Raw genomic sequence first — 18,606 nt, forward strand, 5'->3', positions numbered from 1 at the left:
CCTTCTGCCCCCCCCCCCCCTGCCTGGCTCCCACAGACATGCAGCCAGTGGCTGTCTCCACAGCCAGCTACAGAAGCGGCAACATAGTTTATTTCTTTATCAGCACAGGCACCCGGTCTCTGGGTCCCCCCCTACATCTCCTACCGGAGTGTTGCTCCAGGCTTGAGGCTCCTGACGGCTGTGGAGTAAGGCCTCGCCTCCGGCCGACATTGGTATTCCGGTGCGGCCGGGCGCCGCAAAAATCTTAGCCCAGGCTCCGCGGCCTGCTAGGCCGCCATTCCGGGTCCCTGACTTTTCCGGCCGGCGGGGTGGGCTCCCGCGGCCGGCAAGCCGCCATTCCGGGCAAGCCGCCATTCTGGGCCCCTGACTCTTCCGGCCGGCGGGGTGGGCTCCCGCGGCCGGCAAGCCGCCATTCCGGGCAAGCCGCCATTCTGGGCCCCTGACTCTTCCGGCCGGCGGGGTGGGCTCCCGCGGCCGGAAAGCCGCCATTCTGGGCCCCTGACTCCTCCGGCCGGCGGGGTGGGCTCCCGCGGCCGGAAAGCCGCCATTCTGGGCCCCTGACTCCTCCGGCCGGCGGGGTGGGCTCCCGCGGCCGGCTTTGGGCTTGACTTCTAGGCCCAGCAGGCCCCGGCCGACCGTCGGTGCCGGTCGGTGGGGCTCCGCAAATTTTGGCCCAGGCTTCGCGGCCTGCTGGGCCGCAATTCCGACCGGCCCGCGGGGTGGGCACCCGCGGCCGGTTTGATGCGCCACTCCGCCTCAGGTCCCGGCGGTACATACCGGGCGCCGCAAATTTAGTCCCCGGCTTCACGGCCTACTAGGCCGCAAAATTCCGGCCTCTGGTGGAGGGGGCGGGAACTTCTCCAGGCGCAAATTTTTCCCGCCGGGAGGTTCCTCCGCCCCCAGGGGATCGCAGCGCCGCCCTCCAGGCCGGATCCATGTTAACCCTTTGGGTACAGGCCGGATCCCTATGGGCCTGTATGGCTGGCCCCCCTTTTTTCCTTTTTCCTGACTATCTGTGCCCCTATATGGTGGCCCCCTTTAGCCTCAGAGAGGCTGTGTTTTTAATTAAAAAAAAAAGAAAAGAAAAAGAAATAATAATAAATACATATATATATATATATATATATATATATATATATAATAATAATAACAGATTTCTTTTGGACTGCGCAGGACGCTGCAGCCTCATCAGTAGTGCTGCATGTCTGCATGCCCTCTTTCCACAGGCGGCATAGTGTTGCGCTCCCAACCTGTGTCGCTGCTAGGGCATTTCCCCTTTTAGGCGGTTTTCCTGCCCTCTTCCAGGATACGGCGCTGGCCAAGTGCATGCGGCCCTTCCGTAGGCAGCATTCATCATCTCTCCAGTTATGGTGCCTGCCATGTGCATCCCCCCCCTCCTAGGCGGGATACTGCACTCTCCCTGGCTGCCGGCTGGCCATGTGCATGACCCCCTTTTAGGCGGAATACTGCACCTTCACCGGATACGGTGCTGGCCATGTGCACGACCCCCTTCCATAGGCGGAATGCTGCACTCTCTATGAATTTGCTGCCGGCCATGTGCACGACCCCCTTCTCTAGGCGGAACGCTGCACTCTCGCTGGATTCACTGCCGGCCATGTGCGTCACCCCCTTCCATGGGCGGAACGCAGCGCTCTCACTGGATTCGTTGTCGGCCATGCGCGTGACCCCCTTCCATGGGCGGAAGGCAGCGCTCTCACTGGATTTGTTGCCGATCATGTGCATGACCCCCCTTTTTAGGCGGAATACTGCACTCTCACCGGATACGGTACTGGCTATGTGCACGACCCCCTTCCATAGGCGGAACGCTGCACTCTCTCTGATGGGCTATGATGTACTTATGTACTATGTTACTATGCTGCACTCTCACTGGTTTCGCTGCCAGCCATAGGCATGACTCAGGCAGCATACATACATCCCTCTGTCTGTGGTTGTTTTCTCGCAGGTACGTTACTGGCCATGTGCATGTACCCCATACATGGCGGGGTGCTTGCACTCTCGCTGGATTCGCTGCCTGCCATGGGCATGCCTTCCTTCCTCAGGTGACATACACACATTCTCACTGACTGTGTTTGTCTCTCACCAGTACGTTGCTGGCCATGTGTATGACTCCCATACATGGTGGGTGCACGCACTCTCCCTGGATGAGATGCTGGCCATGTGCATTACCCCCCCTTTTTTTCTGGGCGGCATGCTACACTCTCACCGGATACCTTGCTGGCCATGAGCATGGCCCTCTAACATGGGTGGAACGCTTGCACTCCCATTGGATACGGTGCTGGCCTTGTGCGTGACCACCCCACATTCCATGGGCAGAATTTGGCACGCTCATGAGATTCACGGCTGTCCTTGTATGGCTGTGCTGGACTTGTACATGTCCCCCTTCATTGGCAGAGTAGTTGCACTCTCGCTAAGTCAGTGTTGGGTGTATTATTGCACATTCACTTAATGCTAGGATACCCCTGTGCATGTTCCCCTTTCACTAGGTGGACCTCCTGCGTTCCTGCTGGATTATATGGTATGTCCTGCTTCTCTGAAGTAGGTACGGCCTTAGGCATCACTCCCTTTTGGGACCGGCCTTTGCACTCTTGCCGACTGCAGTTTGCCAGATACAATTTTCCCCCTTTCAGGGCGGACTGCTTGCGTTCCATCGCATGCTATACTAGGCTTGTGCATAACTCCCTTGCAGGTTGCACTTTGCAATTACGTACATGCTGTGGCACTCTGTGGCGAGCCCCCTTTTTTGCTGAATTAACCTTTTTGCAGTGAGCGGACGTTCTTGTGCGTTGTTTGGGCCGTGTATGCCTTCTCCTCCTGTAGGTGGGTTGGCCTTCTCACTGCTTACGGGCTGCTCGTACGTATGCCTCATCTGCTTCCTGCGGCATACTTTTGTTTTCTTGGGATACGATGCTTGCCGCAAGCCTTGCACTCGTCTCTAAGGAGTTCATTCTGTCCACCTGACCCGGACGGGCTCTACTTGCTCTATGCTGCACGGAGCTGGGTGGTACTCATTCATTTAGTTGGCCCTTCATCCCAGGGAGTGTTCGTGGTTCCTAGATGCGTGCCCATTCGTCCTTCCGCGGTATTGCTTCCCTGCGCTAGTGGTCACATGGTCGAGAGTGCTGTTGTCTGGAGCGCCCCTCGAATTCTTCGTTGGCTCTGGCAGGACTGCGGTTCCCTTGCCTGCTCAAATTTCCTCCTCTTCGGATGTAGTGTGGTATGAGTCCTTCCTCTTGGCGCCTCTACGCTTCAGTCTGATCTGCTACCAAGTGCGGGCCGCTTTTCTCGGGAAGGTCACCCAAGTTCTCTTGGGTGCTCGATTACCCAGGTCGGAGGACCTCCACCTTGGGTTCTTCAGGGTATTCGCCTTCTGCGAGGCGGTGAACCGGGCATCTCACAGTGTAGCAGGGTTCTGCTTTTGAGCTGTCCTATGGCTTCCCTGTTGCCCACTCCTCCGTTCGGTTGGAGGGTGTTATGCCGGCCTCTGTCTCGACTACCTTATCTCGCTGGCTCTGTTTGGCTCCCGCTCGGTACAGATCACTCCGATGTGGCTTCTGTCCCGCCAGACTTCAGAGGCTGTTCCTTCACTGTCCTCCCCTCTGGGGAGAGCATGGTTGTTCATGTGGATGGTTCCGGTGTTCCTTTTGGCCTCGTAATGTCTCCCTTGTTCACACTGGCTGTATTGGCTGTGCCTATTTACCGAGTCTACCGCGTTCTGTCCTCCCGCTGAGTGCAGATTGCGTGGTCCATTCTAAGACAATGGTCCTGCTGTAGACTTACCTTCTCGGTAACTTGGGGGGACTACCTTTCGGTCCAGATTGTCCTTTGATCTCCACACCGGGACTGTAGAACATGGCTACATCAGCATGGACTTTAGCCTGTCTTGTCCTGGCATCTGGCGGATACTGGGCGGACCCTTTGGTTCCGTTCCGTCTGTCCTTCTGCTCCCCCACTCGGGTGGATACGGGACAACGTTGCTCGGGGGCCGACTGGACCAGTTTTGTGGACTTCTGCCCGTGTTACTGGTCTGCGCCTGATCACATTGGGTTTTCGCCCGCTTGCCAGGCGACTCCAGCGGGTTCGCTATTGTCCGCTCCTGGCTGTATTTTCGTCCAGGATCTGTCGTAAGACTTATGTTTTTTTTGTCTGGGGTTCTGTGGGAAGCTGTGCATTCCCCACTCTGACTTTTTCTCTCCCCATGGTTCTGTCTTTTTTCCAGTCCGGCCTAGACCTGGGACTGAGATTCCTTTACTTGAGGTGTCAAGTGTCAGCGCTGTTCTTCCTCTTCCAGCGTTCCCCGGCCCTCTGGGCCTGTCAAGACCTTCTTACTCGAAATGGCTCTTGGGTTCCTCTGTACTGTCCTTCGGTACCGCCCTGGGAACTACATACTGAGCTCTCGGCGCTCCAATCTTTTCCTTGGAGCCGTTACAGAAGTTCTCTCTACCCCGCCTGTCCTGTACGGTTGTGTTTCCGTATCAGTCGTGTCTCTGACGGGTGCCTGAATGGCCCCTTTTTTGTTCTGAGCCTTCTGTCTTTTCCCAGGACAGGGCTGTTTCTACATCCCGTTCCTTCCTTCTGAAGGTGGTATTGCCTTTCGCTTCAACACTTCACCGATTTGGACGTTGTTTGGGCCTTGCCGGTTTTACTTGGAGATCTCCGACTCTTGTCGACGTTCGGTCTCTTGGTTTTCCTGGAGGTCCGCGCTTAGAGTTGACGGACTCCAGGGTGGTTTTCCTCCGCTTTATCAGATTGGCTATTGCTGAGGTTACCGCACCGAGGGCAGGATTCTGCCTTTGCTGTCACCGTTCATTTCACCAGAGCGGTCGGTGCCTCCTGGGCAGGAGGCATTGGGCTTCAGCCATGCATTTGAGCAAGGCGGCCACAGGTCTTCCTTGCACGCTTTACAGAGTTCTACAGGGTGCATACTCTGGCTTCGGCGTATGCTGCTTTGGTCCGCCTGGGTCTGCAGGCGGCGGTTCCTTGATGCCTTCGGGTGCTTCGCCTTGGAGCTGTGGTCCCTCCCCTTTTGGACTGCTTTTGAACGTCCCAAGGTCTTCTGTGTCCCCCAAGGAAACTGGGCGAGAAAACGAGATTTTTGTATAACTTACCAGTAAAATCTCTTTCTCGCTCTTTCCTTGGGGGACACAGCACCCACCCATTCATTGTTTTTCTCTACACGGTTTCCGAGTTCTTGTTACCCGTTGGGTAGTTGGCTTGTTGGTTCCTTGTTGGACTTTGCCTTTTCTCACTGCTTGGACACGCAACTGGCAGTCTCTCTCTCCAGGCTGAGGGTATAGCTGTGGAGGAGGGGCTTAACAGCTTTCACTTAGTGTCACGCCTCCTATGGAGATGAGCTATACCCAAGGTCTTCTGTGTCCCCCAAGGAAAGAGCGAGAAAGAGATTTTACTGGTAAGTTATACAAAAATCTCGTTTTTTCTCTGATTTTTCTAAATGGTTGATGCAAATGACAGTCAGCATCATTTTCAAGTCATCAACTGTTTCAAAACATTTTATAGGCTGTAAAGAACTGAAAATGTTTGTTTTGTTGAATTTGTAGCATTAAGAGGTCACATTTACTGAAATCAAAGGCTATTTCAATCAAAAACATCTTAAGAGGTCAAGTTACATGTTATCATAGGACCCCTTCTTTGATATCACCTTCACAATTCTTGCATTCATTGAACTTGTGAGTTTTTGGAGAGTTTCTGCTTGAATTTCTTTGCAGGATGCCAGAATAGCCTCCCAGAGCTGCTGTTTTGATGTGTCCCCACCCTCATAGATCTTTTGCTTGAGGATACTCCAAAGGTTCTCAATAGGGTGGAGGTCAGGGGAAGATGGTAACTACACCATGAGTTTCTCTTATTGTATGACCATAGCGGCTAATGACTGAGGTATTCTTTGCAGCATGAGATGGCAGATTGTCATGCATGAAGATGAATTTGCTAAGGAAGGCATATCCTAGCCCTTAGAACATGGAGACACTAAAACATCATTTTTTTGGTTTCAAAAATGCTATTATTGTGTTAAAGTGAAATAAATAAGAAAAAGTATACATATTAGGTATTGCTGCGTCCGAAAAAAACAGCTCTATAAAAATATCACATGACCTAACCCCTCGGGTGAACACCGTAAAAAAATAAATAAATTAAAAAAACTGTGTCAAAACAAGCAATTTTTGTCACCTTACATCACAAAAAGTGCAACACCAAGTGATCAAAAAGGAGTTTGTCCCACAAAATGGTACCAATAAAACCATCACCTCATCCCACAAAAAATGAGCCCCTACATAAGAAAATCTCTCAAAAAATAAAAAAACTATAGCTCTCAGAACATGGACACATTAAAACATAATTTTTTTTGTTTCAAAAATGCTATTATTGTGTAAAACTTTAATAAATAAGAAAAAGTATACATATTAGGTATCGCCACGTCCGTAACAATCTGCTCTATAAAAATGTCACTTGACTGAACCCCTCAGGTGAACGCTGTAAAAATAAATAAATAAAAACTGTGCTAAAACAACCAATTTTTGGGTCACCTTGCCCCATAAAGTGTTATAATGAATGATCAAAAAATCATATGTACCCAAAAATAGTACCAATAAAACTGGCACCTTATCCCCTAGTTTCCAAAATGAGATTACTTTTTGGGAGTTTCTACTGTAAGGGTGCATCAGGGGGGCTTCAAATGGGACATGGCATCTAAAAACCATGTGGAGTTCCTTTTCTTCTGCGCCCTGCCATGTGCCCATACAGCAGTTTATGACCACATGTGGGGTGTTTCTGTAAACCGCAGAATCTGGGTAATAAATATTAAGTTTTGTTTGGCTGTTAACCATCGATGTGTTAAAGAAAAAATTGGATTAAAATGGAAAATCTGCCAAAAAAGTGAAATTAAAAAATTTGATATGCCCCCATTGTCTAAGATGGGAATACCCCTTTAAACCGCATAAGCCTGGTTCCTGGTTCTCCAATAGCTCATTTGCAAAAAAATTAAGGGAGCATTCACACGACCGTAAGTGTTTTGCGGTCTGCAAATTGCGGATCCGCAAAGCACGGATAGCGGCCGTGTGCCTTTCGCATTTTGCGGACCCCATATAGCCGGCGCTATATAGAGAATGCCTATTCTGCGGACAAGAATAGGACAAGCTCTATCTTTTTTGCGGGGCCACGGAACAACGGATGCGGACAGCACACGGTGTGCTGTCCGCATCTTTTGCGACCCCAATCAAATGAATGGGTCCGCACCCGTTCCGCAAATTTGCGGAACAGATGCGGATCCATTTATACGGTCGTGTGAATGCTCCCTAAAAGTGTTCATTTCTCCTGAACGCTGGCACTGACAATCAAAAGAAAGGTATCTATTTACTCAGCTTCAACAACCCTATCAGGCTATATGCCTGGTTGAATAGGGTTGATCCTGGAGACAGAGCCACTTTAATAGACACCAACAGAGAGGGGGCGTGATGAGGAGATGGTATATACTTCAACTGCTTCCATTACATTATACACAGCTTGCATCCATGGATACGACCACCCTGTAATCCATCAGTGCTGGTGGTGTTTACACACTAAAGGATAAAACACCACTCTCTCTGGTGGCTGGGACAATGGGAATGCATATAGGCTAGTGCTTTTTCCTATAGTGTGCAAGCATGACCACCACTGATGTAAGGTGGTCGTAAGCATGGAAACGAGCAGTGTATAATGCAATGGAAAAATGAATCCAGCCAACAAAGGAAGCAATACAGAAAATTATAATTCAATTGGAAAGTGCCTTGAATTAACTTTCTCTACATAATAAATGCTATTTGCTGAAGTGAGACAACCCCTTTAAGCTGCCAGCTTGATATAAATCTAGCAGAGCAATGATTGAGGAGATCTCTGGATCCATGTGAGGTACAGGGCTGGTTCTAGCTTTGTTAGAAAGAGATTGTCATGTACTATATGATGTCATTTAATTTTTTACATTAGTTATGGGATAACACCTTTAACATAAAAACTTGATTTAAACAATATGTCATTTTCTGATGACACCTTCCCTTTAACTTTAAAAGACCTACCTTCTGCACTCCTCCTTCTCTCTTGTACATGTTCTTGAGTTGCACTCAAGATTTGCTTTGCAACTTCTAAGGCCAGCAACTGTATTTCTGAGGACTCTCGCATTAACAGCAATCGGTGCAATACAGAAATCAACTCAATGGCAAGTTCCTAGGAAACACAAGGACAGACTTAATGATTCCTCAGGGAAGAAGAGACAGCTTGCAGTTCATGTACATAAAAATCCACATCTTGCATCAATCACCATTGACAAAAAAAAAGAGCTGAGCTATGAAGGATGTTGTAAAGCAAGGACTGGTTCAACATGGTTTTTCACTTCTATACAAGAATAAAAAAAACTAATGCCACTCTATAGTGCAGGAACCTCTTAAAGTGGTATTTTCCACACTTTTGTGTTGTAAGTGGAGTTTATTTGAACCTGATTTTTTTTGGTCTTTTTCTGTTGCAAAACGAGAGCTCCGGGTATTAACTGAAAGTCTATGGAAAATGCAGTACACACGTGTTTTTTGCAACTGCCAATTTTTTGTATCTGTGGCATTCCTTTAAAAGTTCTTTAACCACCTCCCGTCCGCCCATAGACTATAAACGTCCGGGAGGTGGTTCTCTATTTCTGAATGGACGTTCCAGAACGTCCGTTCAGAAACTGCAGCTGCACGCTATTCGTGCAGCTGCAGATCGGGTTGCCCGCTGTCAGTGACAGCAGGGCAACCCAGAGAGAAGGCAGGGACAGTGCCCAGGTGTCCCTGCCCTCTGGATCGCTGCATACACCGCGCTCACTGAGAGCGGTGTATGCAGAGCAGGAAGCGCTATGCGCTTCCTGTTCCGGCCCGGCGGTCATGTGATCGCCGGGACCGGAGAGTGCAGGAGCTGTGTGAGTTTTTTCAGAGACCTTGATCAGCCCTGCACTGAGGCTGTACAGCACAGTATTATGCTGTACAGCCTCTCTGGGGGGGGGGGGGGGGGGGGTGCATTTCTCCTGTAACTGGGGCTACTATGTCAGCACCAAGTCATCAAAAAGGCGTATGTCCCACAAAATGGTACCAATAAAACCGTCACCTCATCTCACAAAAAATGAGCCCCTACATAAGAAAATCTCTCAAAAAATAAAAAAACTATAGCTCTTAGAACATGGAGACACTAAAACATCATTTTTTTGGTTTCAAAAATGCTATTATTGTGTTAAAGTGAAATAAATAAAAAAAAGTATACATATTAGGTATTGCTGCGTCCGAAAAAACCAGCTCTATAAAAATATCACATGACCTAACCCCTCGGGTGAACACTGTAAAAAAATAAATAAATAAAAAAACAGTGTCAAAACAAGCAATTTTTGTCACCTTACATCACAAAAAGTGCAACACCAAGTGATCAAAAAGGAGTTTGTCCCACAAAATGGTACCAATAAAACCATCACCTCATCCCACAAAAAATGAGCCCCTACATAAGAAAATCTCTCAAAAAATAAAAAAACTATAGCTCTCAGAACATGGACACATTAAAACATAATTTTTTTTGTTTCAAAAATGCTATTATTGTGTAAAACTTTAATAAATAAGAAAAAGTATACATATTAGGTATCGCCACGTCCGTAACAATCTGCTCTATAAAAATGTCACTTGACTGAACCCCTCAGGTGAACGCTGTAAAAATAAATAAATAAAAACTGTGCTAAAACAACCAATTTTTGGGTCACCTTGCCCCATAAAGTGTTATAATGAATGATCAAAAAATCATATGTACCCAAAAATAGTACCAATAAAACTGGCACTTTATCCCCTAGTTTCCAAAATGAGATTACTTTTTGGGAGTTTCTACTGTAAGGGTGCATCAGGGGGGCTTCAAATGGGACATGGCATCTAAAAACCATGTGGAGATCCTTTTCTTCTGCGCCCTGCCGTGTGCTTATACAGCAGTTTATGACCACATGTGGGGTGTTTCTGTAAACCGCAGAATCTGGGTAATAAATATTAAGTTTTGTTTGGCTGTTAACCATCGATGTGTTAAAGAAAAAATTGGATTAAAATGGAAAATCTGCCAAAAAAGTGAAATTAAAAAATTTGATCTCCATTTTCCTTTAATTCTTGTGGAATGCCTAAAGGGTTAATAAAGTTTGTTAAATCGGTTTTAAGTAACTTGAGGGGTGTAGTTTCTACAATGGGGTCATTTATGGGGGTATCCACTATGTAGGCCCCACAAAGTGACTTCAGACCTGAACTGGTCCTTAAAAAGCTGAGAAATTGAAATTTAGAAAATTGCGAATTTTTCTACATTTTTGGTAAATTTGGGATTTTTTCATAAATAAAGGTGAAATATATTGACTCAAATTTATGACTATCATGAAGTACAATGTGTCACGAGAAAACAATCTCTGAATGACTTGGATAAGTAAAGGCGTTCCAAAGTTATTACCACATAAAGTGAGATATGTCAGTTTTGCAAAATTAGGCCTGGTCAGGAAGGGGGGCAAATGGCCCAGATGGCAAGTGGTTAAAAGCATGTTGACACTATGCCATTTTTTTCAGGAAATTTTTTCTACCTCCTCTATAAGGAATAAATGCCAGCGGTAAAAAAATAACAGCGCAAATTCATGTTTGTACGAGTTCTAATGTTCATTCTGAAGAAGATTGCATCATTTGTTGTTCAACTTTGGAAGTTTTGCTAAATTTCGGTACAACTCAGTAAAACACATGTAAGGTACAGAGATCTACTGCTTCTCCGATTACTGAATTCACACTTCATAGATATCACAGGAACAAAAGTGGGATACTGGGCACTGCTGATAGATTACAGAAATGCTAAAAGTTAATTATTTTAAGGTAGGTACCACAACCCTCTACAGGGCCATACTGGCACCTTCACCAGGCAGCTTACAGAATTGAAGTGTCTTGCAAAATTTTCAGCTTATTTGGTAATACACTGTAATGCCCAAAATATTACCTTTGTGATGGTGTAAAAACACCTGAATGTGCAAGAACATTTTCTTACAGGGGTATCCACAAAACACTTTACTATATACCTATATATTTTTTTAAATTAATACGATATATATGCACTATAAATATTGTTAGTTTTTATGTAATTTTTTTGTTCTGGTAGCAGCCCTTGCTGTTTCTCCTGTGGCCACAATTCTAGGAGCTTTAAGAGGTTGTTTCTCCTCAGACATTGGGGCATATCACTTGGACCTCTGGGACCTGCTCCTATCTCCAGAATGGGACCCCCAAAGTGAACGGAGGGCAGCTCTACATGCGCGGCCAACCTCCATTTCTATGGGAGTTCCGAAAATAGCTTGGCTATTTCCGGCAGTCACATAGAGGTGAATGGAGCAACGGCAGCAATTGCACGGTGCGCTCTCCATTCATTTCCTCTGAAAGTAGCCAAAGGCATTCGTCTGGCTATTTTTGGAACTCCCATAGAAATTAACAGAGAGCATGCTGCGAATGTGCGCTGCGCTCTCTTTCACTTCGCAGGTCCATTCTTTTTTTTTTATAGTATTTATTTATCAATTTAAATTTGCACAATACAATAGCATCCCAACTGGGATTCCAAAAAAGAAAAGAACACATGGCAACAAACTATGAACCAATACACTGGTGTCTCGGTGGGCCATCATAGTATGATCCAAGAAGATCACATGAGGAAGTCCCAGTGGGCAGTATTAAGCGACCACCAGACAACACTCACACCCACCGCCAACCCCTAGACCGTATTTCGAGCGTGAAGCCAAACACCCCAGATTTTCTCAAAGCGGTCCGGAGTTCCCCTAGTTGCATATGTTAGCTTATACGGTACATGTGTAGTTCTGTAATTATCAGTTGTATCCACTGAGCAAGGGTAGGGATTTTAGGTGGTTTCCAATTAAGGAGCATAACCTTCCTCCCAGAGAACATTAAAAGATAGAGCAATTGTCTGCCATACCTGGTGGGAATCAATTCGGAGGTCCATTCTAGAGACAGATGTGGGTCCCAGAGGTGGGACCTGCACCTATCTGACTTTGGTGGCATATCCTAGACACCAATGTTTGAGATGATAAAACCCCTTTAACAAGATAATTAAAACAATGGTATGTATTACGCAAAATATATATATATTTTTAATTTGTAGGATGACCCTATTAATAGAACTTTGGAGAATTATTTCCCTGTTTTTGTTTAGTAACTTCAAGGAACACCAAACACAGAAATTCCAAGATCCATCTACGTTCATCTCATCCTTTTTATCTCATAATAAAATTAAGGCCTTATGCACACGAACATATTTTTCATCTGTGTGCTAGCCGCATTTTTTTTGCACACTGTCCCATTCATCTCTATGGGGCTAGGTGTTTTTTTGTGGATCCATTTGATCATTTCCCACAAGAATAGCCCTTTCTGTTGTTGCGAGTGAGAAAAAAAAACTGAATGCACACAGGCGGTATCTGTATTTTGCAGATGCTCCAATGCTTCCCTTGCCCTGCACTGCATCACGCAGGTCAAGGGCTATTTGTTTACATTTTTACCCTTCTAGGCGGAGGCTTCTGCCTAGCAGTGATCCTGGTGACATTATATGCACTAATGGAAGGTCTTTAGCACTGCCCTAGGCTGTTTTACAGGCTACAGCAGCGCTAAAGACCACCCCCATTAGTGCCGGTGACGTCACCGGGATCACTTCTAGGCGTAAGCCTCCGCCTAGCAGAAGCCTGGTACGTCACCGGATATACAGCGCAAGGCAAGGGAGAGCATCAGAGCAAGAAAAGCTCCAATGCTCAACTCAGAGGGGCTGGAGGGGTGAAGAACAGGTTACGTCCAGGTTCAGCTCTTAATCCAGACAAGCCCTTTAACTGCTCAAAAGTCTGAGGATTTCTTCGAAGCTGCTGCAATAGTCCGTTTGGTGTCTAAGAAGAAGCTTATCAAGCATCACGGATTTGGAGGAATCGGGATTCATTTAGTAAGCACCGCTTCCAGGGGTCTTTCTTGAAATTGTACCCAGTTGCTGAGTAAATACGATTATAGACTCTAATCCTGCGGTTCTCAACCTAGGGGTTGCGACCCCTTTGGGGGTCGATCGGCCCTTTCCGGGGGGTCGCCGGTGCTTGTTTTGCGGCTGAGTAACTCAGAAGATCCGATGGTATATTCTAACCCCCAGGCGTTCCCATGGTGACAGGGACGCTTGCCTGGGGGTTAGAATATACAGGGCCACGCCGCTCACAGCAGTATATTTATAAACTAATCAGTAACTACTTTAACTTTAATCATTGCTTATTGCTGAGCTCTTTACTTGGATTATAATTTATTTGGATATGGGATATCTTACTTTGTCTTAGCTCCGGTAATAGCAGGCAGTGCTCCTCCCACTAGGCGGCGCAGGCGCGTGACGTCAGTAAGTGAGCGCCGCCCCCCGCACTGCCTGCTGTTACCGGAGCTAAGACAAAGTAAGATATCCCATATCCAAATAAATTAGAATCCAAGTAAAGAGCTCAGCAATGAGCAATGATTAAAGTTAAAGTAGTTACTGATTAGTTTATAAATATACTGCTGTGAGCGTCGGGGAGGGAGATCTGTGGATGGCACTGTAGGGGGATCTGTGGATGGCAGTGCCATCCACAGATCCGCCTACAGTGCCATCCACAGATCCCCCCTCCCCTAAACAGTGCCATCATGGCACTGTTTAGGGAAGGGGGGGATCTGTGGATGGCACTGTTTAGGGGAGGGGGGATCTGTGGATGGCACTGTTTAGGGGAGGGGGGATCTGTGGATGGCACTGTTTAGGGGAGGGTGATCTGTGGATGGCACTGTTTAGGGGAGGGGGGATCTGTGGATGGCACTGTTTAGGGGAGGGGGGATCTGTGGATGGCACTGTTTAGGGGAGGGGGGATCTGTGGATGGCACTGTTTAGGGGAGGGGGGATCTGTGGATGGCACTGTTTAGGGGAGGGGGGGATCTGTGGATGGCACTGTTTAGGGGAGGGGGGATCTGTGGATGGCACTGTTTAGGGGAGGGGGGATCTGTGGATGGCACTGTTTAGGGGAGGGGGGATCTGTGGATGGCACTGTTTAGGGGAGGGGGGATCTGTGGATGGCACTGTTTAGGGGAGGGGGGGATCTGTGGATGGCACTGTTTAGGGGAGGGGGGATCTGTGGATGGCACTGTTTAGGGGAGGGGGGATCTGTGGATGGCACTGTTTAGGGGAGGGGGGATCTGTGGATGGCACTGTTTAGGGGAGGGGGGATCTGTGGATGGCACTGTTTAGGGGAGGGGGGATCTGTGGATGGCACTGTTTAGGGGAGGGGGGATCTGTGGATGGCACTGTTTAGGGGAGGGGGGATCTGTGGATGGCACTGTTTAGGGGAGGGGGGATCTGTGGATGGCACTGTTTAGGGGAGGGGGGATCTGTGGATGGCACTGTTTAGGGGAGGGGGGATCTGTGGATGGCACTGTTTAGGGGAGGAGGGATCTGTGGATGGCACTGTTTAGGGGAGGAGGGATCTGTGGATGGCACTGTTTAGGGGAGGATCTGTGGATGGCACTGTTTAGGGGAGGGGGGATCTGTGGATGGCACTGTTTAGGGGAGGGGGGATCTGTGGATGGCACTGTTTAGGGGAGGGGGGATCTGTGGATGGCACTGTTTAGGGGAGGGGGGATCTGTGGATGGCACTGTTTAGGGGAGGAGGGATCTGTGGATGGCACTGTTTAGGGGAGGAGGGATCTGTGGATGTCTTTGTGATTAATTACTCTGCTTTAATTATGTTCAATTTGTAGCAATAAAAATACATCCTGCATATCAGATATTTACATTACAATTCATAACAGTAGCAAAATTAGTTATGACGTAGCAAGGAAAAAAATGTAATGGTTGGGGGTCACCACAACATGAGGAACTGTATTAAAGGGGTCACGGCTTTAGAAAGGTTGAGAACCACTGCTCTAATCCAAAACCGGAATACGGATAGATTTTATGAATAGTTAGTGGTAATAAATAAGTGCAATGAAAGATTTTCATTGAAGAGAGAGACTTGGCAACTGCCGTAGAGATAGTGGTGCAACAATGTTGCCACTGAGGACAGAAAGTGAGATACCAAGATCCTGTTCCTACTATAGGACTAATTTGGTTTTGGACCCTTGCTGACGAACATTAAAAGCAGAATACATTCCCTGGTTGGAACAATTATTTTTGCCAAATCACCTCAAAAAAGTATGATGAGGGACATCACCCCTGCGAGGTTAATACTGAGCGAAGAAAATGGAAGATCTTGTTTTCATTGGCGGAGGAATGTACATTTCTTGAAATGCTCGTATAGTGGCAATTTGAAAGAAATAGTCAAGCTACCTAATGTAGTTACATTTTGCTGAATCCAGCAAAAAATCTAACAAACTAACAAAAAAAAAAGAACTAATGTTAAAACTCATTATGGAGACAGGTTTTCTAAAAACAGGAACCACAGGTGATGGGTTACCCTGTAATTTAACTTGATTTTAGCACTTCACCAGAGAATAAGTGACTAATGACTAATAGGAAAGAATGACTACGTTTCTTGGGAGGCGTAGATTATTCCACATAAGCAGGGAGAATTCAGTGAAAGTTGGTCACCCTCGATGTGGATCCAAAGGGGAAGCCAATCTGGAGAATTTACTACTGCTGTTAATTGTTCAATTTGGGCTGCTTTGTGATACCTCAATAATTAGGATAGTGACAGACCGCCAACACTCTATGGTAGAACATCAATTTACTCTGAATCCGTGGACGATAATAATTCCACACTAATCTGGAAATCTGAGACTTAAAGTGACTGATATCCTTTTTTGGGAGGGAGAATGGGAAGAGATCGGAATAAAGATCTCTAAGTAAAGTGACCATTTTCAAAGCATTAGTCTTTTCTATCCAGGACAATTAAAGAGTTCTGCTGCAGCAAATCTTTGGCATCATGTGGGGTGACTGTGCGATGCCGTGCCAGACTCTTTGTATGTGTGTTATAAGGGTATTTTACAGTATTGATTGGTTCTGTCCCCTTTTATATTACCTTCTATACTCTGTGTAATTATAGTTAGATAACATACACAAATCCCCATACTATCCCTATCTCTTGTATGACCATGGGGTGTCGGCCATGTGCTATGACACCCCCCTATTTTGTATGTGTAGGCCAGTGATGATTATTTACGTTTTACTGCTCTGCTTGTGATTTGATTGTTTTACCTTATATTTAACTATTTCCCGACCACCCAGTGTAAATTTATGTTGGCAATCGAGCACTTAAAAATGGCGTCCGCTTGCAAACAGGCAACATAGCCGCTGCCACCCGGAACTAATGTCTGAAACCCCTTATGGATCATAGTTCCTCACCGGAAGATCACAGGGAGATGGTTCTGGCAGCAACGTATCCGGCTAGGTTCCGGCTATAAGTGGAGACCAAACATGGTGCTGTTATTAGGTTCCTACTGGAAAATCTCTGTATTTCCCCTTCCTGGCACCCAACTTCCAAAGATGACCAGGGACATGTCCGCCTTGGTCCCAGATATGTAACAGGTTTATTTCTGTGATGGACGGGCAATTCATAATCCCTCCCGGTTCCATGATGTTTGATGGATTCTTTTGTTCTGTTGACTAACTCATCCCCCACATCATAACTCCACATTCCTCACAGATTCTGGCATTAGTTCCCCTTGAAGCTAGATCTCACACAGTCATTCTTTACATGGGGTATCTGCTCAGACATCCCAGAAGAGAGCATAGAGTGTGGCAAACAAGCAAATGTATTAAACCAGGGACCCCTAGGTAAATAAACAGGCTTTTTGGCAATCCAATAGTAAAATTGACTGTCTAAAGAAAGTCCACTAAAATAAGAGTAGAGCCATTGCTCAATCTTGAGAAGAAGGATATAAAGATGGTACAATACACAGACCTGAGACCCTCCTTTGGCTAGAAACATGTCCTAAAACTGGCGCAGTCAGGCTAGGTCTCCACCCCAAGAAATTATCATTCAGGCGTGCTATGGGTGTTACATGTCAAGATTCTGCAGTCCCCAGTGCCAATATTAACTATTAACACTTTAGAACAATTTTCAAGTACATTTTTACATGCAGCACTTTCCTATGGAGTGGTTACAGAGCTGCAGCACGGCCAGCACAGAAATAGGCCGAGTTGTTAATCCAGTCACTGTCACAAGGTGAAGTGTTCACTCCACAGACTAATCCTTGTGAATTTATACAGGGAACACAGTACCTGGAAAGTAGGCAATGCAGCCTGCAATTGTTCAGCTAGGCCTACTAAAGAGTACGAGGTGTTGAAGTGACGATCCAAAGGTTGTATGAGAAGGGATATTTCAGACTGTATTCTCACTTACTGAAGCACTGGGAAGTATGTCCACTCCAGCTTAGAGCTTCTGGTCCCCCCCTTACTAATGTACATGTCTTCTGACTTGTTTGTTTTAGTAACTACTTGTATTTGCCATGCAATAACAATTCTGGGGCATCTACTCCAAGCTGCACTCCAAACCCACCTATGGGGAGATTGTATTTGGTGGGATTGGAGTGTTAAAAATATCATACTAACACCAGACATATACTTAAAGAGGACCTTTCACCGCTCCTGACATGCCTGTTTTAATAGCTTCATGCATTTCCCACGTAATAACAATTCTGGAGCCTCTATTCTTATGTCTATATGTTGTGCTGTTCTTATATTATTTCTACTAGAAGTTATGACTTCATTGCTAGCAGTCTGCAGTAAGGGTACAGAGGGGTGTTAACAAGTTGGGGGGTGTACCTGCACAGTATGAAAATGGCATTACTGATTGGATAGAGTGAGTTTGTGCAGTGACACACCCCCAACTGGTTACCACCCCTCTGTACCCTTACTGCAGACTGCTAGCAATTCATTCATAACTTCTAGTACAATAATAAAGGAATGGCACATCATAGAACCATAAGAATAGATGTTCCAGAATTGTTATTACATGGGGAATGCATGAAACTATAAAACAGACATGTCAGGAGTGGAGAAAGGTCCTCTTTAAACAAAGCCACACATATCATATTATCAGCAACCCTGACGTACGTTTCGCCTAAACGCTTCTTCCTTGGGACGTGCCACATGCCCCCAGGAAGAAGCTTTTGGGTGAAATGGACGTCGGGGTTGCTGGCTGGTCCCCGGATCTGTGGTGGGTCTCATTACTATTTTGGAATTTATTATTTGACTATCTTGTTGGCTAGATCATTTTCTGAACGCACTTTCCTATATGTTAGTGACATGCTGAAATTGATGTGCTGCTAATGAACAATATCTAGCATAGTTAATCTATATAGGCTTAATTGTATATTCTTTCAGGAATGTTGCACCCCAGATCTGAGGGACCATCTTAGATGTCTTGGATCCATGCACTATTGTGCTGTATTGTCATAGTATTTTTTACATACAAGTTTTATTCATTATGAAATGATAAAGATGACATTTATAATGTGTGTGGCTTTTTTAAAGTATATGTTTGGTGTGCGTATAGTTACTAAAACAGACATGTCAGGAGAGGAGTCAGGTCCTCGCTTTAATTCTGAAATC

General features: G+C 46.3%; 1 protein-coding gene across 2 annotated transcripts in view; it reads right to left on the reverse strand.

Moving 5' to 3' along the window:
- The window catches only part of HEATR5A (HEAT repeat containing 5A), a 177,026-nt gene that overhangs the window by 12,584 nt on the left and 145,836 nt on the right, over positions 1-18,606 (reverse strand). For both annotated transcript variants that reach the window (XM_040411174.1, XM_040411172.1), the window contains one exon: positions 8,082-8,229. In XM_040411174.1, the coding sequence (XP_040267108.1) occupies positions 8,082-8,229 (148 nt within the window). The remainder of the gene's footprint in view (positions 1-8,081; positions 8,230-18,606) is intronic.

The sequence above is a fragment of the Bufo bufo genome, chromosome 11 (assembly GCF_905171765.1).
Source record: "Bufo bufo chromosome 11, aBufBuf1.1, whole genome shotgun sequence".
NCBI classification, from domain to species: Eukaryota; Metazoa; Chordata; class Amphibia; order Anura; family Bufonidae; genus Bufo; species Bufo bufo.